This window comes from Dermochelys coriacea, chromosome 10 (genome assembly GCF_009764565.3).
Source record: "Dermochelys coriacea isolate rDerCor1 chromosome 10, rDerCor1.pri.v4, whole genome shotgun sequence".
Lineage (NCBI taxonomy): Eukaryota > Metazoa > Chordata > Testudines > Dermochelyidae > Dermochelys > Dermochelys coriacea.
The window spans coordinates 46,891,612-46,915,646 of record NC_050077.1 but is presented as its reverse complement, the minus strand read 5'-3'; the positions used below and the strand labels follow the sequence as shown (position 1 = coordinate 46,915,646).

Sequence of the window (24,035 nt, the reverse complement as noted above, 5' to 3'; positions counted from 1 at the left end):
GCACACCCTGAGATAGAAGGCCCTGTGCTGGAAGCATCTGTATTTTATAGTCTGTTGTGACTAAGTGCAGTGCCTTGGGTTTTACTTGTTGAAATGGGGCCCTTTACTAAATAGCAATCACGTGCCACATGCTCAGCTTGTGTAAATGGATGTAGCTCCGTTTGACTCCTTCCATCATTTGGCTTCAGTGGAACTAGACTCACTTTATGTGATCTGAAGCTGTGGTCCCAGTGGAGGCTCGCTTCGTGCAGGCTGGAAGAGTGGAGTGTGTGTGAGAGTGACATTTGAGAGCTGTGCCATATATTTAATACCCATTGCTCTAGGGCTCTGGTAGCTGTGACATTGCTTTGTGGTAGGTGCTGACTTGTCAAAGGGCAGCCAGGGCTGAGCCCCGGTACCTCTAGACTTGGCGGTTCATAGCCCCGGCACCTCTTTCATTACAAATGAAGCACTGTAAATCCCCACGTTTGATTCTGGGGAAGCTGGTATTGGCTAGCAGGCATATACCCTTCCTGCTTCTTATTGTTTGGGGCTTTCAATACTGAGCTAGGGTTGGGCAGACAGGCTGAGGGCGACATAAGAACCTTTTCCCCAAGCAAAGGCCCAGATCCAAACACCCTCCTATCCCCCCCCCCTTTGCACACTGGGGCTGTGCAAAACCAAGCTCAGGACATGCCCTGAGCCTTTTCAATGGGTTTGGAAGCAGCGGGGCCAAAATCCTTTGTTGGAGGCTCATACTCCTGGGCAGGAAGGACTGGAGACCTCTCAAGAGGTCTGCTGCAAATCCATCAGGCTCAGCCAATGATGCAAACTTTCTGGATGAGGAATTGAATGCAGCCTCCAGAGGTTTACTTGGCAGTGATCTCATTTCCTGTAGCCCTTAGCAGAGGATGTCTCCCCCATCGGGGTCTATGCTGAGGTGCAGCAGCTCAGAATACCCATCTCGTGTGTGTGTGTGTGTGTGTGTGTGTGTGTGTCCCAAGTGCTGGCCTGCCTTCCCCCACTGAGCCACTTCTGGGTTCCTGCTCTCTAGCTGCTGTCACAATCTGGTCTGCTTCCTCCCTGGGCAGGGCATGGCAGAGCGGAGAGGTGGGCACTTCTGGGAAGCCAGCAGGGGTTGGTGGGAGGAGTGGAAGTTCCCAGCATGGAGCAGGGAAGGTGGGGTAGGTTAGGCTGTCTCCCAGTCCTGCCCTGCCCATTAGCAGAGCATCCACTCGTAGGGCTGATTGGGAACTCTTTTTTTTTTTTTTTTTGTCAAAAAACACCAATGCTTCAAAACAGAACCACAAACACAGTTTGTTTGTGAAACAGGGTCAGCATCAATGAATCTCTCAACTTGACTAAACTTTGGGGGAAGAAAAAAACTTTCACAAGCGTTGAGATGTTTCATTTTGATGTTTGTGATACCAAAAAAAAAAAAAAACACCCCACCTCCGGTTGTCCTGTTTCGTTTAAAAGTTTAAGCTGAGTGGAGCAAAAAAAGGTTTAAGGCCAAGGTTGAAACTGAAACAAAACCTTTTTTTGCCATGGGCTGAATTTTGGTTTTGGTTTGTGAATGTTTTTGAGATTTCAACTTTTTGTCCCTCTCTAAGATGGGAAAAATGTTCAAAGCCTTGAAAATACTGGATTGGATGGATGAGAAAATGGTTTCCCACGCAGCTCAATTAACTAGTGGCTTCCAACCACTTTCCAGTCGGGAGGATGTAAAACACCTCCAGCTCCATCAGAATCCCAAGGGCTGAGAAAAGTCTCAGGACACAGAACATGAGCTTTGGCTCCCTAACTCTCAAACATACGGCCACTTCTGTGAACACTCATATCCCCGTATTTCCCTCTCTTGCTTTTCATTCCCCCAGGATTTCCATAGAAACCTCTAGCCAGCACTCGCTTCCTCTCCCCAGTTTCCATATGCTGCTCTATCATTTGAGATATCATGGGAGCTTTCCAGAGGATTTGGGGAGTGGTGGTTGTTTTTGTTTGTTTTGGGTTTTTTTTGGGCTGGACAGTTATTGGTTGATGATTTTGTTTCACCACGTAAGTGCCCTGATCAGATCCACGTTGGCAGATGTGGCTGGATCTTTGCCCGCCGGATCTTTGCCTGCCACAGACCGGACTTTCTGATCTGGCCGACGCCCCGAGCTGAATGCAGAGAACAATGACTGACTCCACAGTCCTCCCAATTCCTATTAGAGGGGTTTGCTGCAAACTGTTGTACTCAATAGATCAGCGCCCAGCATGGGAGGAAGGATGGTGCCTAGCTACTTTGGAAATCTGGGCCTTAGTCTCTCTGTGCCTTGGTTCCACATCTGCACAAGGGGGATAATAGCAGAGCCCTGCCTCGTGGGGTGCTGTGAGGATAAATACATAAAGGATTGTGAGGCGCTCAGATACTTGTGCAGCCCCCAATATCACAGTACCTAAGCTAGGTGAATAGATAGAATGGCTGTGTGATTCTGCCTCATCGTGCGCTCAGGACTGAGCTGTCCCCTCCCCATGCTTCCAGCATCATGGCCTCTCCTGAGCCCTCTGCAGCAACCCCCTCTCTTGCTAGTTTCAATGCTCGAGGTTTTCTTTAAAGCCCCAGCTCCGGTGATCACTGTTTGTTTTAAAAGGAAATTTGCATGTAAAGTTTCTAGCCCTCCTGGTTGCAGAGTAGAGCTCGAAAGTGGGACCCAGCAGTAGGAGGCCCAATGAAGAACCCACGGTTTTGTCTGTTTATTTTCAGGGCTCCCCTGATGCCTAATTTTATTTTATTTTTTTTTTTTCAAATGGTGGTGTTGGCAATGGTCTTGTGCTCTCCATGGGCTTGGGGATGGGGACAAGAGACATAACCAGGGCTGGAAGATCATTAGCTTTGGAGGTGGCGCTCCCTTCCCAGCACCCCTCCCCAGTGGCACAGCGACTCCTGGGATCCTCCCTCTGGCAACAGTGCCCTCCCAGGCGGGCTGGTTGCTGGCAGCGCCGCCCAGCCCCACCGTGCCCTGGGATGGCCCAGTGCAGCATTGTCCGTTTCAGTGGGCTGTACTCTCCAGGGTCAAGCAGGTGCTGTAGGGGAAAGATCAGAGGGCATGCAACCCTCTGGCCACCTGTGACATAGGACAAGGAAGTCTGTATCCAAACAGAACAGGACAGGAGAATGTGTACTCCTCCTTTTCCCCCAACCTGATGTGATTCATGAGCAGGAGGAAGAGAGGCCAGACTTGTGGTCTAGTCAAATTTCCCGAGATGGGGAAAGATCTGGGTTGAGTTTATTTTCCCTTCCGTGGTGTAAAAGGGACAGTCACACCTTCCTGCTCTTAGCAGCAGGGCCTCCTCTCCCAGACTGTGAGAGGTGGCAATAGGGAACCAGCTCCTGGAGGCTGTAGGGTATGGAGCAGAGAGCACTCGGTGACAGGACCAGCCTTTGTTGGCCATGTTTCACGTGATGCTTATTGCTCTGCCGAGCCCTTTCCAAAAAGGCCCCCATTGTTTTGCCATCTGTAGCAACAACGGTCAGGGCCCTGGAATCAGCCCTTTGCTGGAAGCTTCAATGGGCTGCTGGTTCCTGTGACTAATTCATGCCAAGTTTCGCAAAGAGGGCATTGTCTTCCCTTGCAGCTTGAGATGCTGCAGAAAAGGCAGGTTCTGCTTTTAGACCCAGGGCTCTTGATCTTGACCTTACTTTTTCTCTCCCCCATTCTCTGCGTAGCCCTGGCATGCTCCTATGCTTCCAAGTCTCCCTGCTTTATGGGCTGACCTTTGCTCTCCTATCTCTTGCAGACAAAGGGTATATCCACAAAATGGTAGAGATGCTGCACGGCGTCCTGAACATCCTGGAGATCCAGCCCTTTCAACCGCCAGCTCCCATCCTGGCCATGTCCCTGGATCATAGAAAGGTGAGTTCCTTCCTCCGTCTCTCTGCGTGGCCTCATCCCGGCCCCCCGCAGCGGAGAGGAGATGTCTGGAAGTCTGCAGCCCACCTGCAGTGATGCAAGCAGCAGAATCTGGGCACCAGACTTAGAAACAGCCTGCTTTTCCTATCAGGGCTCAGGATGTCTGCACCTTGAAGCTGCCTCCAGCTTCCCATAGGACTGAAGGGCATTTCTCTAAGTCAGGGGTTCTCAAACTTTTTTTGCTGGGACCACCCCCCCGCCAAAAAAAAAGTGACGACGCACTCCCATATCATGCCACCTTCTGTGCAGCTGCTGGTGGCGGTGCTGCCTTCAGAGCTGGGTGCCTGGCCAGCAGCTGCCGCTCTCTGGCCGCCCAGCTCCAAAGGCAGAGCAGAAGTAAGAGTGGCACTACTGTGACCCCCTTTTGGGTCAATACCCCTGTTTGAGAAACGCTGCCCCAAGTCCTACCTAGAGTCCTGATGCCACCTGCTAATTGTGGGCAAATCACTCACACTGCCAAGGGTCAAGTGCTAGCCGTAAAGGAAGGGGGAGAGACTCTTTAAAATACCTGATCTCCAGATGTAACGTTCCCTGGAATTGCTCCTCGTTGGGCAAAGACTGCCTCCCAGACATCAGATCAAGCCCCTGAGCACTGGGGATCCTAAGCCACTCTCTGGAAGAACAGGGATGTTAATCCCAGGGCCCAGTTTCAAAATCCCAACCAGGGTAGCTGCAATTTCAGCTTCCTCTTGCAGTTCTGGTGGGATGCTACGTTCTTCTTCACTTCCCTGCTTGTTGTGTAGCATCGCCGTACTGTCTGCTGTTACACAGCTGTGGTGTTCCACCCCAGAGATGGCTGCATTGCAACGGTAGTGATCCTTGGTTATGTACGTATTAGCCCACCCAGAGCTTTGGGAGCCCTTGGAATGAAGAGCACTCTGTAAATAGAGGGGGTTCGGGAAGGTGCCTGGTGTGAGGAACTGCTGCCGGAGTGATAGCTCTGCTTTGTTTTCTCCATGCAGGCAAAGCTCTATGTGAGCTCGCCGAGTGAGGTGGTCCAGTTGCCCATGGACATGTGCGAGGTATATCACAGGAGCTGTGAGAGCTGTGTCATGGCAAAGGATCCCTACTGCGGCTGGGCAGATGGGAAATGCATCTCCGTTAAAGCTAACCTGTACGTCTCCCTTTGATGCTCCCTCTTTTATTGCTTGTTTCTGGTGTCAGTGCGGGTGACAATAAACACCCCCCGACCCTTAACACCCTCTTGCTTTCCCCATCACAGGCGTAAAGCCTACCCAGATGGCAATCGCCTGGTGGGATTGCCGCTCTAGCTGCCAACCTCAAGTTGCAATCTAGCTAGTTTGGGTCCTGGAACAGCAAAGCTGCAGCAGTGCAAGCTTGAGCACTGGCTTGCCCCACAAGGAGCTCCCCAGGGTACTGGGTGGGTTTGGACAGCCTACGGGGAAGCTCGCCCTGCTGCAGCTTCACTGCTCCAGGATTAACACTAGCTCGGGTGTGTCCACTTGACCTGCAATCACATCCTGTGACTGCAGCATGGAAGCTGACCTAGCTATGCTAGCTTTCCTCTGGAAAGCTCTGTATCCATTGGCCACAATCCTGGCTCATCCTGAGCCTAGATGGAGCTTTCATGTCCTGCTTTAAATGCACCCACTTCTGGGGTGGAACGTGGCAGTGCCCAGCAATGAGAAGGAGATGATACAGCCTGTGAGACCCTTATTCACATGTGGCCAGACCGTCCGCCGGCATGAAACAATATAGCGATATCTGAGTTAATGGAGCTGCACCAATTGACCCCAGCTCATGCTCTGGCCCATTGCTCCACAAGCAGTTGAGGTCCTTGTGTACATGGAGAACACTTACCTGCCCAGGTGTTACTGGGTGTAGTTTCTCCCATGGAAGAGTGTGAGGGGCGGGGAGAAGTATCATAGCCTGAGCTGTTGAGATCTACCCATGCAAACAGCACTAAGTATTACTAATGGCTTTACCCAGGCTGGCACCTGGCTCTCCAACATGGTTATAACCTGCTTTACCTGTCCTCCCAGACAAGAAGGTGATTTGATAACAGTCCTGTGTACACAGAGGGGTCAGCGTGGCTTAGCAACCACAGCACTGGACTGGGACTCTGGAAACAAGGGTTCTAGTTCTGGCTATGCCTCTGGCCTGCGGGGTGACCTAGAGCAAGTCACTTCCCCTCTCTCCCTCAGTTTTCCCATCTGCAAAATGAGGATAATGGTCCTGATCTCCGCTGATAAAGCACTTTGAGTTCTACTGATCAAATGTGCTAGATAAGAGCCAGGGATTAGTGTTGTTTTTGTAATGTAGACGGGCCTAAAAGACTAGTGTAGAGTGAATGTGTGTGGAGGAGATTATTGGGCATGGTATAATGTCTCTCTCTTACCCAGTCACAGGAAGGAGGAGGGCCAACTCTTATTTCCAGAGATAAATCTTCAAAGGCCAGGAAAGAAATCCAATATAAACAACTAGGTGACTTTTATTCCTCTGTTAATGCTTGTTTCCACTTCCCTTCTATTTAGGACAATGCTACAGAACTTGACCCTGGAGGAGTCCTTACTGGAAATATGTCCCCATTCCAGCTTCAAACAGCAGGAAGGTATTTATAATCAGCACTGTTTTTTGATTTCTAGAGCCACTTGGTCTTGGGAAAAGTTGGGCGGGTAGGGCATGGGTAGGGTAGGTAATTAATGTCTTAGGAAGAGGTTTTCTAATACACCCTTTTAGCTTTCTTGGGAAGATTGTACCTTGTAGGATCTGCCTCCACTGCAGAGTTGACTTGGGCTCTTTCCTGGGTGTTGCCCCAACCCCACTTCCATCCACATGCAAAACCCTCTCTCCGGATTTTGCGGTGCTTTGCACCCAGGCTAGCTGGCTCAGCAGGGGGTGCAGGCTAGCACTTGGATGCTGCTTTCGCTTGCAGTGGTAACCTCCTCACTTTGCAGCAAGGATGCACCTGCAAGTTGGTAGTCCTTCATTGCCTTCCCCACATCCACCTTGTGCCCAGCAGGACAGACTCCCACATCACCCTGGGAAGAATCCATAGAGTGGCTTAGCTCACTGCAATGCTAGGAATCATGGAATGGCCCCCAGAAGTCCTAGCAACCCATGGGGGAGCACAGCACCAGTGAAGACACATTAACATGGGCAAGGCTTTGCAATGGCTGCTCACTCCTGGCATTAGATTAACCCAGGAGTACTGATCTCCCGGCTAACACTGGAGTGAAGACAGACCCTTAGTGGCCAAAAGTAAGCACTGTTCTGCATAAACTGCTCTCCCCTCTGTGGGAAGGGGGACTGAAGCTACTAAGCAGCGAGTACCTGCAGTCAGGTGAGAAGGACTGAATCTCTCACCCCTGTTATGTGCAGGATTGTGTTAATACCTGTTTGTAGTTAAATAAGGTGATGGATTCACAGCCCCTAGTATTTCATGGCACGTAGCACAGTGCCAACTGAGGCCACTCAACTTCCTAAGGACTAGAGCTCGGCTACTCCTGTTCTGTTCTGAAAGTATGGGCCCCTGCCACTTGAACTAGAGAATTGCTCTTAGCAGTATAGAGTCTATGACACGCAGTGGCACAGTTCTGATCCACTCCAGCCCAGGAAAATGGGACACAGTCAAACTAACCACTGTAAAATACGTGAAGTCAAAGGAAGCAGGAGTCGGACCTGTATACAGCCCCCACGATCCGTAGTAACCCTTCACCCTGCTGTTCTCAACAATGGTTCCTCACAACTGCTGTAAACCCAGGTTCCGCATTCCCTTCCTGCATGTCTCTTGCTCCACTGATAGCAGTGGGAACTCTGCAGGCACCCAGCTGGCCCTGACTTATTTCAGGGAGCTGCTGGGGTTGAACAAAGATTTTCTCCTTTAAAATCTGCCTGGGTGTTGTCTGGGGCCCTTTAAAGAGGAAGGAGGGAGCCTCCAAACACTGGCCTTGTAAAGCCCATTGAAGTCAATGGAAATGTTCTCCTCAGATCAGGCTTGTGTATTCAGGTTGGGTGGATATGCAGAATAGGTGGGTTGAGACCTTCTCCCCCCGCCCCCCATGAGTAAGGGGGAAGCATGTCAGTTTCATGCTGGACGATGTTTTGGGGACAACCATCTCGTTTCCTCTCTCTTGCCAGTGGATACCCCGAAGAGCTACCAGAACATCACTGTGGCACTCTTCTCCCGCTATTTCCTGTACTGCCCCACCGAATCTCATGCTGCCACCTACATGTGGCACCACAATGGCAGCTGCATCCAGAACTGCTCCACCCATGGGCCCTGCTTCCACTTCATCGAGAACATGACCCACAACCTCTACGGGCGCTACACCTGCATCTCAGAGGAGAACGGCTTCTCCCAAACCCTCGTGAGGGAATGGCTGCTGAAGCAACCTAAGCCTTCTCAGACTTTGAGGCAGAGGAGCCAGGCTGTGGCCACCTCCTCCCCCTCCTTCTGGCTGGGCTTCCTGCCGATGATTGCTCTTGTCCTACCATTCCAGTGAAGGGGTGGGGTGGTGTCCACACCCATGGGCCAGGACTCACCATTTGGGCTACTGCTGATCCTCTTCCCCTTCTTACCAGCACCACAGAAAGGAAGGGATAGCCCCATCCCAGTGGCTGCTCTCTGGACGTTCATCTTTGCGCATCTCGGCCCCCTCTTAGCTTTGTAAGAGGCATCCCTTCCACTCGAAGCAGATGGATTCCATCCCCCACATGTGCGTACCCATCGATTCCATTGTGGCAGCTTCATGCCGGAAGGTGTTTTAGGGACACTGAATGGAGGGGATGAAACCAGCCCAGATCCCTCTCCTGATTCCATGCAGCACAGGAGGCCACCAAAGAGGGGGGCAGGACTGGACTGAAGCTAACGCCACCAAAGAGAGTAACACAGGGGGCTGATCTGACTGTGTCTAGTGCATAGACGCCGACTCTGTGAGTGCTCCAGGGCTGGAGCACCCACAGGGAAAAATTAGTGGGTGTTCTGCACCCACCCGCAGCCAAGCTCCCCTCACCCTCCGCCCCTCCTCCTCCTCCAGGGGACAGGCAGGGCTGGGGCAGGGATTTGGGGAAGGAGTTGGAATATTGGCAGGGAGGGGGTGGAGTTGGGATGGGGACTTCGGGGAAGGGTTGGGGCCTTATGGAAGGGGCGGAGTGGGGGTGAGGCCAGGGGCAGTGTTGGGGTCAAGCACCCACAGGAAAAGGAGGAAGTTGGTGCCTATGGTCTAGTGAGGGAGGGATGTGCACACAAGAGAACCTAGGCTCAGGGGAGAGGAAGGGGGCAAAACAAAGGAGAGTGGAGTCATGGTTTGGGACAGAAAATGTGCAGGAGGTGACGTTGGCAGGGAATGGAGGGGGCTGTCAGGCAGGAGGGGTGGAAGAGATGGAAAGATCATTTTAATAAGTGTTCTGCACTAGAAGAGGAGGGGGCTGCAGATTGGTCAGCAGGGGGTCGGGGAAGGATCCTGCCTTGGTGTTTCTCCACTGAAAGGGAAAGGCAGAGCAATTGCTGTAGACAGCAGCAGCCTGTGGGGCAGGGAGAGCCCAGCTAAGCAGGGACAAGAGTCAGTCCAGCTGCGCCGGGGGAAATGAGTCAGGAGAGGCACATGGATACAGAGGATGAGCTGTATTAATTCATACAGTTGTCCTGGGTTCCTGCAGACTTGGGGCATGTGGTGAGGATCAAGGCTGGGGTGGGTCCATTGGAACTGCACAACTTGATGGCTTGTTGGTCTTGTCTAACGTTCTTGTTACGTTTTTGAAAACCGTTATCTATTCCACTCCCAACCTGCCTAGTCAGAGTCCAGGCAAGTCTCCCAGCTTGTCTCCGAGAGATTCCTCTCTAAGGGTGTGGCTACACTGCCATTAGACACCTGCCACTGACCCATGCCAGCTGACTCCGGCTTGCGGGGCTCCGGCTAAGGGGCTGTTTAATTGTGTAGATCTTGAGATCTTGGACCATTCCCCTTCACAGGATCCTAGAGTCCAGGCTCCAGCCCGAGCCCAAATATCTACATCACCATTACCCTAAAGCACTGTGCAACTCCAGGGCCCTGGAGTATTGCTCACCAGAAAAGGAGATGCCTCTCTGATCCCTCCCAAGAGCCTGGGAGAAATGCATTTCAGTTTTGAGTGTGTGTAAATACCTTTGAGTGTGAGAGCAGATCATTTTGTGTGTGTGTAAATCCAATAGCTGAGCACCTCTGTGTGGGTTTGTTAGTGGATCATCAGGGTATATAACAGTTTTCAGAGTAGCAGCCGTGTTAGTCTTTATTCGCAAAAAAGAAAAGGAGTACTTGTGGCACCTTAGAGACTAACAAATTTATTTGAGCATAAGCTTTCGTGAGCTACAGCTCACTTCATTGGATGCATTCGATGGAAAATACAGTGGGGAGATTTATATACACACACAGAGAACATGAAACAATGGGTTTTATCATACACACTGTAAGGAGAGTGATCACTTAATATGAGCTATTACCAGCAGGAAGGAGGGGGGGAAGGAGGAAAACCTTTTGTAGTGATAATCAAGGTGGGCCATTTCCAGCAGTTAACAAGAACGTCTGAGGAACAGTGGGGGGTGGGGTAGGGGGAGAAATAACATGGGGAAATAGTTTTACTTTATGTAATGACTCATCCACTCCCAGTCTCTATTCAAGCCTAAGTTAATTGTATCCAGTTTGCAAATTAATTCCAATTCAGCAGTCTCTCGTTGGAGTCTGTGTTTGAAGTTTTTTTGTTGAAGGATAGCCACTCTTAGGTCTGTAATTGTGTGTAATTCTGTATAAATCGGATATATATAAGGGTATATAAGTAGCTGGTCACCTGGATGTTACAATCATTTGTGATTGATCTGAGTGTGAATGGGTGCGCCTGCAATAGATCTAGAGCTAGGCCTGAGTCCTATTAAGTTCTGGATCTGCACTTCTCTCAAGGTCAGGGGGCAGATAGCTCTGGCGTCTCGTTGAGCCAGCATAGTGACAGGAGCTAGCCACGAAGTAGAAAACTGTCTCTGAACAGCCCCAGCATAGGAAATAGCGTCAGATTTGGGGGTTGTTTTGCATCCATCTCTATTCAGAGATTTGGGTCCAAAAATAATACTCAACTTTTTATACCTTAAATTGACTTCTACTTGCTTTAAATTTTCTATTGAGTTTATACACTAGAAAAAAGGAATAAGGAACCGGCACTAATGACCCTGCCTGTAGACAGATTAGACAGCAATACCCACACATAGCACTCATGAGCATGAGCTGGCTTTAAGCAGGGCTGTGTGCAAAGGAGAAAGATGTGCAAGAGGTACTCGGATACCATGGGGATGAGTGTGGTGATGGATGGATGAGGAGACTTTCCTGGAAATAATCCAGTTCTGGTGTCAAATTCTGGCTTTGTTGACCTGCACACATGTCCCTCTAAAGTTTCTGGAAGCTGCTGGCATGTGTCGAGGGACAAAATATAGACCTTTATACCCAAGTCTGAGTCTCATCAAAATTGTTCTAAAGAGTCTTGCCTTCTCAGCAATGCTAGAAGGAAAACAAGGCCCAGATTCTCAGCTGGTATAACTCCACTGATTTCTGATATATCCCAGCAGAGGATCTGCTCTATGGCTTCCTCTCTCCATGATGTGTACATGATAGATGGAGACCAGTTTCCTAACAGAGGGAAAAGACAGGGGTTCCTCCCCCATCCCAGAGTTGATTGTTTCTGATCATTTCAGCTCAACTAGTGAGATAAGGATAAACTGTGAAATGAGCAGAATTCTCCTTAGGCTGTGGGCATCACGTGCTTCATCAGTTTCCTGGGCGGTGGCCACCCAGCCATGGACCATATTTTGCTGCACTACATTTTCTGATATTTGCAAACCCTTTCTTGTGTACTTGTGGCACCCTAGAGACTAACAAATTTATTAGTGAGCTGTAGCTCACGAAAGCTTATGCTCTAATAAATTTGTTAGTCTCTAAGGTGCCACAAGTACTTCTTTTCTTTTTGCGAATACAGACTAACATGGCTGCTACTCTGAAACCTTTCTTGTGTGTTATACACTGGTTCTGTTACAGCCTTTCTCAAAGCACTTTAGTATCATAATGATGTGACTATTAAAAGGCCTATTTATTATCTGTTTCCATGTTAATTTTGATTTTTTTAAACTTCCCCTCCCCCCAGAAAACCTCTCAATAAAGCTGTGACTTTTCATTAACTAATGCGTGAGTGTGGTCATAATTACAGCCCCATCTCTTAGCTGGAGGGGTCTTGCCATGTGGAAAGAGAGCTGCTCTGTGGGAAACAAGCCCTGATTCAGCAAAGCAGTTAGCCACATGCCTAGATGATTTGCTGACTGCGTGTATTCAGGTGTCCTTGGATTGTAATTCCACTTGTGGGAAGTCTTAATCAACAATCAGACTGAGCAGAAACAGATGGGGAGGGGCATTGGGGAATGGGGTGGAGATGATGGGTATGCTGGGTAAGTCCTAATTCTCAGCAATACACCATTTCTTCCTGTCTGTTGGTTAGTGTGGCTAAGATGACTTTGCTGGGAAGCCAAGGAAATGGAACGCCAGCCTCTCTTGTCGTTCAGAGCTGCCCTGCCTGAGTCGAAGCACAGCCACAAAGTCACAATAACACGAAGTTGCTGCATCGCACCACGTTGCAAGGGGGGCAGCTAGGGACAAAGTGGGGTTGGGAGGTGGGGGAGATTTTAATCTCACTGCAGATCCACTGCTGGAATTCAGGGACAGTGATGGAAAAGGGGAAGCGTCTGCTCAAAAGTGAATTCCGAGCTGGGCCAAGGTGCCAGCCCCACAGAGAGAAGTGTTCTGCTTATCCACACAGCACGTTTTCCCCATGGATTCTCCCTCTTCCCTCCCCCCCCCCCCACCATCAGCTCGCTCCAGCTGTGCCCTTGGAGAGGTTGGGAACTCCTCTGATCTCACCCCATTGCTGGGACTGCCAACAAGGGGCAAGTTAGGACACCATTAATTCAGGTTGCAAGGTGGAGACCTGTCCACTAGGGGCAGTGCTGAGAACAGCCCTTTGTCATGGGGGCCACCAAACAGCCATCAGTAAGGAATAGCCTTTGGGCCACTGACCTAGATCTGAAGAGGTGATGCAGAGGGGAAAGGCTCTGTAGCCCGGAGCCAATCCTGAGCCAGCCAGAACCTCACTGCCTAATTTGATGTTGCTCATTTAGACCCCAAGCCAGCAAGGCTTCTAGGCACCAGTTTACGCACATGGGCAATCCCTAATCAATGCCTGTGCTGAAAGATACATACATGGTACCTGTTGTGCTGGAGATGGGGCAGAGGGCTCAAAACTTTGCAGGAATGAGCCCCTGGGCAGCAGCTGGAGCACGCCAGGCCATCTATCCATACACTGCTAGCACATCTAATTAGAGCTGCCCAGGCCCTGCCCTACCTTACAAGGCCACTAGAGCCATGATTACAAATGTGTTCAACAGAGCCTGTGTGGGGAGCCTGTTCACACTAGGATTAAAGTCGCATTTGAAAACCTGTTAGCTAACCTGTTTTAACTCCCGCATGTAGACCGGGCGAATTGTACATGAGCACATGGTAACTGGTGGAGGTGAGTTATACATGCTGCGTTATACACGCTCCTAGGAAATGCTGAAGTGGATCTGAAGACACAAATCTAGCCTTGTAAATAATGAAGAGGTCAGGTAATTGCTACAGAGTGAGCTGGCACGCTTGGTAAGCTGGACGTAGGCAAACCATGTGTGTTTTTAATACAGCTCAATGTAAATGGATGCAGCTAGGAACAAAGAATGTCGGCTTTACGTACAGGGTGTGGTGGGAGGGGCTCTCTCCTGGGAAGCAGGGACTCTGATAAAGATTTGGGGGCCATGGCCGATAATCAACAACTAATGTGATCCTGGGATATCTGAAGAGGAGTTGGAGTAGAGAGGTTAGTTTCACCTCTGTAGTTGGCACTGGTGCGACTGCTCCTGGAATCCCACAATTTGGGAAGGATGTTAATAAATTGGAGAGGGGTCAGAGAAGAGCCATGAGAATGATTAAAGGATTAGGAAACCTGTCTTCCAGTGATAGGCTCAAGAAGCTCGGTCTATTTAGCTTAACAAAGAGAAAGTTAAGGGGTGACTTGATACAGTCTGTAAGTACCTATTTGAGGAACAAATATTTTATAATTGGCTCTTCTATCTAGCAGACAGGGTGACCATATTTCCCTGTGCTGTATAAGAGACACCCGGTAAAATTACTCCTATACAAGCGAGTTCAACAGCAATCAAGCCGAACTATGCAGCATAAACATTCAAATTAACATCACATTGACTGAGCCCCTGTTAAAAAAAAATACTGCATAGCTGGAGACTTTTTATTTTTTGCCTTCTCGTTTTTAAAGCTTTAGGATTCACAGGGGGAGAAGTGACACCTCATCCCTACTCCTCCACAGGGCAGAGGTGACACACACGCACTCCCGTACACCTCTCTCAGATGGGGCGGGGGGCTGACCAACTGTCCCTGCCTGGCACTCTCCATCCTCCATGCCTGGGATGGACCCACCTCTCCTGGTACCTGGTTCTGTCTTCCCGAGGTAACACGTGTACGTGTGTGGGGCGGGGGGAATTCAGGGTCACAGGCTCCCCCTCCAGATTTCTGCCGGGGTTCATACCAGAATGTGGCCAGCAGCAGCCTTTTTGCACTGTGGGTGGGGAGGGGAGGGGAGGGAAGGAACGGGAGCTACTTCCAGCTGCATGGGGGGAGGGATGACCTGGCCCGTGGGTTTGCAGAGCTCATCTCTCTCCCCCTCCCCCTGTGACTGGAAGCAGCTTGTCCCTTCCTGCCCACAGTGTCGAAAGGCAGCTAACATCTCCAGGCTGCTGCTGGCCACCAACGTAAGCCAGCTGCCACCTGTCCTCCAGCTCCAGCATGGGCAGGAAGGGGTTAAGCCCTAAGGATGCATTGTGCACCAGTTTGAGAACCACTGGACTAGATTATCACAAAGGTTTCCACAGATTCTAAGGCCAGAAGAACCAATGTGAAGCTCAAGGAGTTCAGAGTGGGAGTATGGAGTGTGGGGCCTTGCATGGGCAGCTGGGATCGAAGGCCAGGGGAGGCTAAGTCACCTGTAACTGAGATCAGGGCCCCGCCCATGCTCCGCCTCAGGGCCCCGCCCTCACTCACCCTCTCCCCTGAAGCCAGTGGGGGCTCAGCTCCAGCCAGTGGCCTGGAGCTTGGGGCTCAGGTTGGTGGTCAGAGTCTTAGGGGGCCAGGGGTGGCTAGTGCCGGTGCTTGGGCTGGGGCAGGCCAGCCGGGCCTCCTCCGGTGGCAGGAGGAAGGCCTTTGGGGCTCTGGCAGGCCGGGGGGAGGACCTCAGGTGGAAGGGATGGGGCTGGGGGCTAACCTCCTCAAAGGCAGGGTTCGCCAGCCACCTATGGGGCCTTACATGGATTCGATTGCAGGCTGGGGGCTTCTGTGTATTGGCTGTAGCAGTAATCACTCTGATACTCCATGTGTATTCATTTCAGTAAAGAGTTGTAGTTTTTAAGCAAAACTAAACTCCTATATTCCAGCTGACCTGCAGTAATTGGGACAACGTCTCTTTAAATGAAACAAAAAACATGTGCTAAATGAAAAATGGGAAAAAGAAGTTCTTATTAGTCAAAAGAAAACCAGCGGGGCGATGGGGCAGGCTGGGAGTGGAATGTGAGTCAAGCTTCCGCAGGAGTCAGACAATGGACCAAAACCCCAAAACAGCCAAATCACAGCCTGAAATCTTGGCCCCGTCTCTTTAAACAAAGGCAGGAATTGGAGGGGGCACAGCTGGCAAAACAAGTTTGTTGATGGTCAACATTCTGCTCTTGGGCATGACCTCAGTGATCAACTCGCACTGAGCCCTCCGCCGCTCTCAATGGGTGCACATGGCTGAGGGTACAATCTGGCCTGTCAGTGCATTTACAGGTGGTTTGCCATCTAGCATTGTCAGAGATGTGTTCCCCGGGTTCCTTGATGTGCAGGAGAGGCTTCTGAAACCAAACACAATACAAGGCTTAGTTATTATGGTAACACCGAGAGGCCCCCAACAGAAATCAGGGCCCCACTGCACTAGGTGCTGAACAAACAGACAGAGAGAGACATCATGTAAGCCCGAAGAGCTTACAATCTGGACAGCCAAGACAGACAAAGGGTTAGAGGGGAAACCGAGGCACAGAGCGGCGACATGACTCATCCAAGAGCCAGTCCAGTGCACTATCCACTAAAGCCCTCTGCCTCTCCCACGAGACCTCCCACAGCCTGGGATATGGTTCTTCCTCTTCTAGGCCGGTTATATGATCTCTCCCATAGACTTCAGTTCTGGGCAATTCATTTCACCTCTAGGTGCCTCGGTTTCCCCAACAATGAAAAGTGACCATCTTTCCAAAGCCCTGGGAGTGCAACGGCAGAAAAGCGCTCACTCTGTGCTAAGTGCCAGCATCCTTTCACCCTGCGAATGTGTATGAGGGCACGTCCTGGGAAAAACCTGTGTGAATGTTTGATCTGTGACTTATGAAGGAGATCGATCCCAGGATTTAGCCCTGAGCCTTTTTCCCTCTGGCAAGAGGCTGAAACAGCCACGGTCCAGGGTTCTGAGGTGGGACTAGGAGACGGGGTCGGGGGGGTCCACATCATTGTTACCACACGGCCCCTGTGTGCCAGGCTGGGTCCCAGCAATAAAGCACGGCACCCACAGCAACTTTGGGTGCAGTGGGTGGGGGCCAGAGCTGGTGAAGGGGACGGACCCTGCCCTGTGTGGCTGTGGCCCTTGCAGCTGGAGGCGTGAATCCCCGTTCAAGGAGCCATGCCTGCGCTAGCTTTGATTGAGCAAGTGCTGAGCACGCTATAAATAGCAGCATTGCTATGGCACCTCACGCAATGGGTGGGGCTAGCTACCCACGGATGCACCTGGCGTCTCAGAGGGGTACTCATGCTGAAACCCCTGGGCTGACTTTTGAGCCGGACGGATACTGTGTGTGCAGGAAAATGTCACTCCGCAGGAACCTGCACTGAGGGTGGTGCTGCAGAGAGTCACTCACGACGTACCAGGTGTGCCCAGCTGGCATGTCCTTCCTGTGGGCCTCCTGCCAGCATACCAGTGCGAGTCACCTCCGGGCTGCTTTCCTCTAGCCCCATGCAGAAGCTAGTGTGTATAGAGACATGTGCAGAGCTGCACCCCCCAGCTGAGAGGGCTTCCTCCCTGCTTCAGCAAAGGGGTGAGCTCTCCTCTTCTAACAGCATTCAATCCCCCGCGAGGTGCAATTTCCTGCCTCCTCTGACCCTACCAGCAAGATGTGAATCCTTCCCCACACCACGCAGTGCAGCTCCGGGACATGTGAACCGCAGAGCTTAGTTACAACTAGCCACATGCAAACATTTCTAAGAATGGACAGTCTGAAGGCCCCCTGGGCTCTAGCCAAATAAGGGTATTTTCTTGCAACCCAGTGCAAAGCCAGGGTGTAAATGGGACTGAACTGTGTTCTTGTGACTGTTAAAACACTGGCAAGTACAAAGATTTAGCCCATTATAGGAGCCTGTTTAGATCCCATCTAGCTGAAAGGCCCCATGGAACTATAAGTGAAGCTCATTGTTATGAACATTTCAGACCAGACACCCAGCTGTGCTCTCAGCTCCCTGCAGAGCTGTGCCATTTTACCCTGGCAGAGGAGCCAGCCCAATGCCTTCAAACAGTTCTTAGGAACAGGCATATTAAGCAATGGCTACACTCCAGCGTCACAGCCATTGATGTAGTGCAGACGCTTCCTACATTGCAGGAATTGGGATGGGTCTTTTCCGGCACTGTAGTTAATCCATCTTCTGTGAGGCAGTAGCTAGGTTGACGGAAGAATTCGTCCATCGACCTAGCCATATCTACACCGCCCCCCCACCCCCCGGGGAGATACCCATGTACTTGGGCTGTGTGCTGAGATCCAGGAACCCCTGTGTAGTCAGGCCCAGGAGTATGCTAGTGTCACATCTTACTGGCTGGAGGTGGTGAACACCAAATAATTGGCTCTAAGGCCTGGTCTACACTTAAAAATTAGACCCACCTCGCTACATCATTCAGGGTGGTGAAAAATGTTGTGCCATGTCATCTTAGACAGGTCAGTCTAAACCCCAGTGCAGACACGGCTAGGTCGATGCTGTCACACCTTTGCTGAAGCAGGGAGGAAGCCCCCTCAGCTAGGGGTGCAGCTCTGTCTTGTCTCTATATACACTAGATTCTGCATTCGTAGCAGCAGGTGTTGGTGGCTACCATGCAGTGCAAACCGGTGAGGTGCTGACAGCCCTCAACATGCAATGAAGTGCTGCCGCTCTCCGGATCAAACATAGGTGCTAGGTAGTGAGCTTAACCCCAGGGAACACGCTGGTGCAGCAGCGTGGACATTCTGCATCATCATTGTCATTTACATTACAAACGGGAGGGGTTTTAATAAAGTAAAAGTGAGCATACATAATTCAATCGATGCAGCAACCCCAGCGTTATCGCCTTTGCTATTAAAGACAATGTATTTTACACTGTGTCCACATTTTTTTTTTACTATGCCAATGACTCACTGCATCTTAGAAGCTGTCAAGGGGAAGCAGGAGGTCTGGGCATCTGGTTGGGCGCTATTTGGGGATTTGGTCACCTGGGGAGGTGTGGGAAGCAGTTTAGGGTTGTGGGGGTGAGTACATTAGCTAAATGTGAGCACACCCTGGTAAAAATCATTAGTCATGAAATCACTACAATTATTATTTTATAGTTTAGCAGAAAGGGAGGTCACAGAGTTAAGAATGCATTGCTATGAGCTGACAGGCACACCGCTCACAGCTGGTTTTTCAGGTTGCCTGCAGAAGATAATGTTGCGCCAGTTTACACTCAGTTCATCTGTTCAGGGTAAGAAGCCCAGTCCATTTCTACAATATGGGGTGGGGTTCTGCTGCGGATTACGTGTGGGGGCCCACATATTGTCCCAGGCGCCAAACTGGCTGGCTCCTATGCTCCCCTTTCTCTTTTAGCTAGAGATAATTTTCTGCAAGGCTGAGCTAATGGGACAGCAACCCACTGATTCACAGGCTGAGTGCTATCTTTGCAATGGAGATGGACAGAAAATAGAGAGCCAGCTTCTGCGTGGGCCAAAACAGCCCTTGATGGAAGTTAGAGCCGCCCTGGGACTACTCTAGGAAGCTTCCCTAGGGTTACCTAAGGGCCGTGCAGCAGGCCAGAATCCCCTGCACCAGCGAGCATTACAGCTATTCCCCTTTTCCCCCAACATACTCCCACCTGCCCTGGCACATCCCCTCAGCTAGGGGCTCAGCGTGGGGCTGCCTCCCGGCTCCTTGTGTCACATTTAAGGCCCCATCTGCTGCAAGAATAGGAAGCAATGCTGTCCTCTCCATTTAATAAGAGAAATAAACCCTAGCTCGGGGTTTCGCAAATATGGTCACTAGGGTCCTCATGTGAGAAATTTTGTTACAACAAACCTTTTAAAAAATTGATATAATTAGTAATAACTGTGTAACCTTTGTGGTATTATTAATAGTACATATTATTCTTGACCTGGAAAAGCTTATTTTATTTACTTCCAAATAAGTACGTGTAAGTGTTGTTAGTACATGGTTTGTACTAATTGTAGGCACTGTGAATTTGTTTGAGAACCATTGCCCTTCATGGCATGAAATAGGGGGTCTATGACTCAAGCTACTGCTTGGTTCCTAGCAGTATTTTCCATGGCACCACATGTATTTCCTATGCAGACAATACCCCAAAGAGCAGTGGCATTGTTAAAAAAAGAACAAAGCCCATTCTCTGGGGCATGACAGGGTTGTTTTTGTCTCTGGAAACAAAGAAAAAGGCAGATCATGGAAGAGGAAAAACCCGTATATCACCCCTTAATGCAGACAATGACTCAATTGTTCCATGGCAGCTATTTTGAGGCTATTTTTTTACGTGACAAATTTGTTCCCAGTGCAAGGCCAGGTACGACAGTTCCTGTGTGAAAGTCAACACTCCCACCCTGTGGCCTCTGGCTTCCTCTTCCTTGCAGGGAAACAGTGAGGTCTTGGTCAGGTCAGGAAAGAGGTGATTTGTGCAGGGCCAACCCCCCCGCCATCCTCCCCAGGGCTTTCTTTGTCACCTGTTTACATTGGAAACTCTGAGAGAGCAGAGGAACCCACTAATTAACCCTTGTGCCAAAAGGCAGGCGGGCTTGTAGTTTAGCCTAGGGTTGGAATCAGGAGTTTTAGGGTCTATTCAACGCTCCACCACTGAACTGCTCTGTGACCTCGGTCATGTCACTTCCCCTCTCTGTGCCCCAGATCCCCGCTGGTCCAATGGGCGTGAACATGCTGTTCAAGCTCAGCCTGGGTGTGGCGAGAGCTGTTCGGCAATATTTGCCAAGTGCTTGGAGTTCCTTGCCTGGAGGACACAGGAAATGTGTGGTGTAACTACAGCCACAGAGTTATTGTGAGGGCTAATGACCTGGCTACTTGTAGGGCTGAGCACAGCACTGAAATCTCGGGTTTAGCCTGCCTGCAAAGTCCTTCTGCCCCTGCCCCTGACCTGCAGCAGGGTCTTGCTTTTCCTTTCCTCTCCTGCAGGGCCACAGCCAGTCCAAGGGTCCTGTGTCGCTCCCTCCACCTCCTGCCAAGGTTGCAATCAGCCCTCACAGCACCCAGGGAAACTCCTCAGCCCTGTGTGTCTCACTCCAGATGAGAATGGAAATTACACCAGCTCCTGGCTGGTGCAAGGGGCTGAAAGTTCTTGTGGTGCCCAGTTCCTCATAGGCAGGGAAGCTCCTAACGTCCATTGAAATCAGGAGAAGTTGGGAGCCTCACTACCCTTAAGGCTCTGGGCCTAGGACTCCAGAGACTTGGGTTCAGTTCTCCTAAAAACTCCCCGTGTGGCTGGGGACAAGTCACATTGCCTCATCGTGCCTCAGTTTCCCCATCTGTAAATGGGGCTTATCCTTCCCTACCTCCCAGGCTGTTGTAAAGATAAATTCATTAATGAAGATGAGGTGCTCAGGCATAAGTGCTGAGTTTTTCTTTTCCCTGAGGGTGCTCCACACCTGCTCTGCCCCGAGTCGCTGCCCACACTCCACCCCTCCCCTGAGGTCCCGCCCTCGCTCAGCCTCATCCCACCCTCACTCCACCCCCTTCCCCAAGGCCATGCCCTCACTCCGTCCTCCTCCCCAGGCCCCACCCTAGCTCCGGTTCCTCCCACCCCGCTCCACCTCCTCCCAAGGTTCCTGCTGGCTCATTGCTCTCTCCACCCTCCCTCAAGCTCCTCCCCCAGCCACCAAACAGCTGTTTGGCGGTGCTGCCCATCAGATAATGGGGGGCGCTGCCAAATTCTGAGCACTCGCTATTTTTTTCCCATGGGTGCTCCAGACCCAGAGCCCCCAGGGAGTTGATGCCTCTGTGCTCAGGTGATGGGGACCAGATAAGAACCTCCACAGAGCCCTGACAAACAGCCCAGCTTTGAACTCAGCTGTTGCTATGGATACTACAAACCATGTAAGAAGGAGTAAGCTCCAGCCCCTGGCGACAGAGCAGCACATGGCATCAGAGGTAGGAGCTGGGAAATGCACGAGGTCTCACTTATAACTTGTGCAATGTTTCCTGTGATCTCCCTTTCCAGGTTCAGCATTGCTGACATCAGTGATGGGCAGGAGAGAGGAGGTGATCCTGGGATACAGCTAAATATGGGGCTGACCAGAGCTGTGAGTCAGCATGACTCCATCCCCATCCTACTCTTAGTAAGGCTCCCTGGAGTACCGTATCTATGACTAGACGCTTTCCTGGTGACTGAGGGTATCGAGTATGCAGGCTACTCTAATATGGTCTCTATGGCTGATACTGCCTGTGGCACAGCCAGGAATGCTGGATGACACAATCTGAGTCAAAGCCTCTCTCTGGGAATCAAGGCAAGGTGGGAAAGCGAAGGTTTCACTGCTTCCTGGATGTCACAGGGTGAATGAGAGCTAGAGGGTGTGGAACAGCAAACAGACTTTGCATATCCAGTTTGATTCCTGTGTCATAGAGCAGGTGTGGTTGATGAGTCCAGATGTCTAACTGCAGCTCTGACATGAACTTCTTCTGTGGCCTTTGGGCAATTCAGTGCACTGCTTTGTGCCTCAGTTTCCCCATTTGTAAATGGGAAAACCCATGCTTCCTTATGACAAAGAGCCATTGTAAACTTCAATTAGGTATTGTCTGTAAAGGGCTTTGAACATGAGAAGTGCATCATTAGGCTTGTCCAATTGGGGAAATTATTCTGGAATGAGGTAGGGTGAGGATTTAAAGCACAATAGCTATTGTGGAATAGCTCCTTGGGTGTACGCACTTATTCTGCAGCAGCTATTCTGATCAATTTCCCCATGTAGACAAGCTCTCAGCGTTAGGATCATTGTCTTTGGCTGGGAGGGGATAGTTTCACACCTAGTATACAGTAGGGAAGTTTTGCTGGGATCGCTGTACAATCCAAGCCCTCCTAGGGCAGATGCAGTTATACCAGCATGGAAGTGCTATTGGCAGTTGTAAAAGGACTGTCCACCCCTTTAGGATCCATTGGGGCTAGAGAGCAGCCGGCCCTGGTCTGGTGAAAAGCCCAGCAGACAGGTGTTGGGAATTGTGTGACCCAGCTGGCCTGCATCAATGAGTGGGGCTGATGTGATGAGTCCCAGCTAGGGAATATGAATGAGGGCCCTGGTAGTAGACTAGGAGAGGGATGAGATTGGATTTGTCTGGGGCTGAAGCAGCTGCTGCCTGAAAGGCTAAGTAAGGGTAGCAGCCCAGTTTGGGGCCAGAACTAGTGTTTTTTGGTTGTTCCACGTTTCTTTCTCTGTGCTGTGCTGGGGTTGTGGCTGGAGACTGGGCCTGCTGGATTACAGTGATATAGCTTATGCTGCTTTGGGGAGTGACATAAAATCAATGTGTTAGTCTCTAAGGTGCCACAAGTCCTCCTTTTCTTTTTGCGGATACAGACTAACACGGCTACTACTCTGAAATCTGATAATAAGCTATAGTGGTGATTTTCAAGAAGAGGTTTGTGGGCTACTACTAATTAATAATTATTATTATTATTATTATTATTATTATTTATTATTATTTTATTATTTATTGTGCTTGTTGGTGTACAAACACCAGCAGAAAGGTGGTGCTGCCACCTCCCCCCCTCCAAAAAAAAACCCCTACCTCCTAACAGCTTGCAGGGGGGCATGAAGGAGGTGTAAATGACAATAGCTTGGATTCCCTTTGATACACCTCTGCCCTTAGCTCATGGTGGCCAGAATTCCACATCCAGTACAAAACGCTTGTTCTCATGTCCCCTTCTGAGCGTAGGAGTCAGAGGTCTGCTGGATCAGAGAGGAGACAGATGCTTGTCCCTGGGAATGGGAGTCCCTTACTATAAACGAGATGAGCTCTGAGTGGGCTGGAAGTCGCTTCCTACATAGAGCATATAAATATTTTCTTTTAAGAAATCCACTTCCTTCTTTCCCTTTGCTATTGTTCTCTCGTCCCTGTTTGCGTGTCCCCTCTTTTCCCTTCCAGTTCTCCCTTTTTACTATCCAGGTTAGTCAGGCTGTTCGAAGTGGCATAACCTACTTTCCCCCTTTGCTCCATTCACATTTTAACCCTGCAAGCCTTGAAGGCAGGTGTGATGAAATATGGTCCTAGCTCTTTTTATTAATTGCATCTGTTGATCTGCATCCCAAAATGTGACGTGTGTGCTTGGCTCCTAATAGGATCAGACACTACCAACAGGCTGTGGGGAGACACAGCTGTCAGGCCGGTGATTATAACCCACTGAGACTGAATGGGTGTCTCAGAGGGGCATTCTCCTGGGTAGACCCTCATGGCTGTTCCCGCTGGGTGGGATATGGGGGGGTTGAATAGGGTGGTCTAGGAGAACCAGACTGAGACCCCCAGGCAAGCAATGTGGGAAGAGTAGTAGGGAACGCTGGGAGGGGTAATGAGGGGAGGGGTCATGGGAGGCTCAGGCTTGCTAGGACATGAGATTTGTGAGCTTGTTCTGGTCCTGTAATGTAAGGGCAAAGCCTGTCTCACTAGCTGTGAAGCATAAGATTAGATGAGGGTAAATGTACAAGCAGGCTGTTTATTTTTTAAAATCCTTTTCCTCTGCTGCTTT

At 50.4% G+C, this 24,035-nt stretch overlaps 1 protein-coding gene and 1 long non-coding RNA gene across 3 annotated transcripts in view; one reads left to right on the top strand and one right to left on the bottom strand.

Moving 5' to 3' along the window:
* The window catches only part of SEMA7A (semaphorin 7A (John Milton Hagen blood group)), a 74,294-nt gene extending 64,169 nt beyond the window's left edge, over positions 1-10,125 (top strand). For both annotated transcript variants that reach the window (XM_043494267.1, XM_038418060.2), the window contains exons 12-15: positions 3,760-3,875; positions 4,895-5,046; positions 6,428-6,504; positions 8,034-10,125. In XM_043494267.1, coding sequence (XP_043350202.1) covers positions 3,760-3,875; positions 4,895-5,046; positions 6,428-6,504; positions 8,034-8,398 — 710 coding nt within the window. In that variant the 3' untranslated portion in view covers positions 8,399-10,125. The remainder of the gene's footprint in view (positions 1-3,759; positions 3,876-4,894; positions 5,047-6,427; positions 6,505-8,033) is intronic.
* Positions 10,126-11,040: 915 nt separating this feature from the next.
* Positions 11,041-12,150, bottom strand: LOC122456177. The gene is made up of 2 exons (XR_006274880.1): positions 11,917-12,150; positions 11,041-11,757 (listed from the first exon to the last, which is right to left on the bottom strand). It is a non-coding gene; the product is annotated as an uncharacterized LOC122456177 (long non-coding RNA).
* Between the last annotated feature and the right edge of the window lie 11,885 nt (positions 12,151-24,035).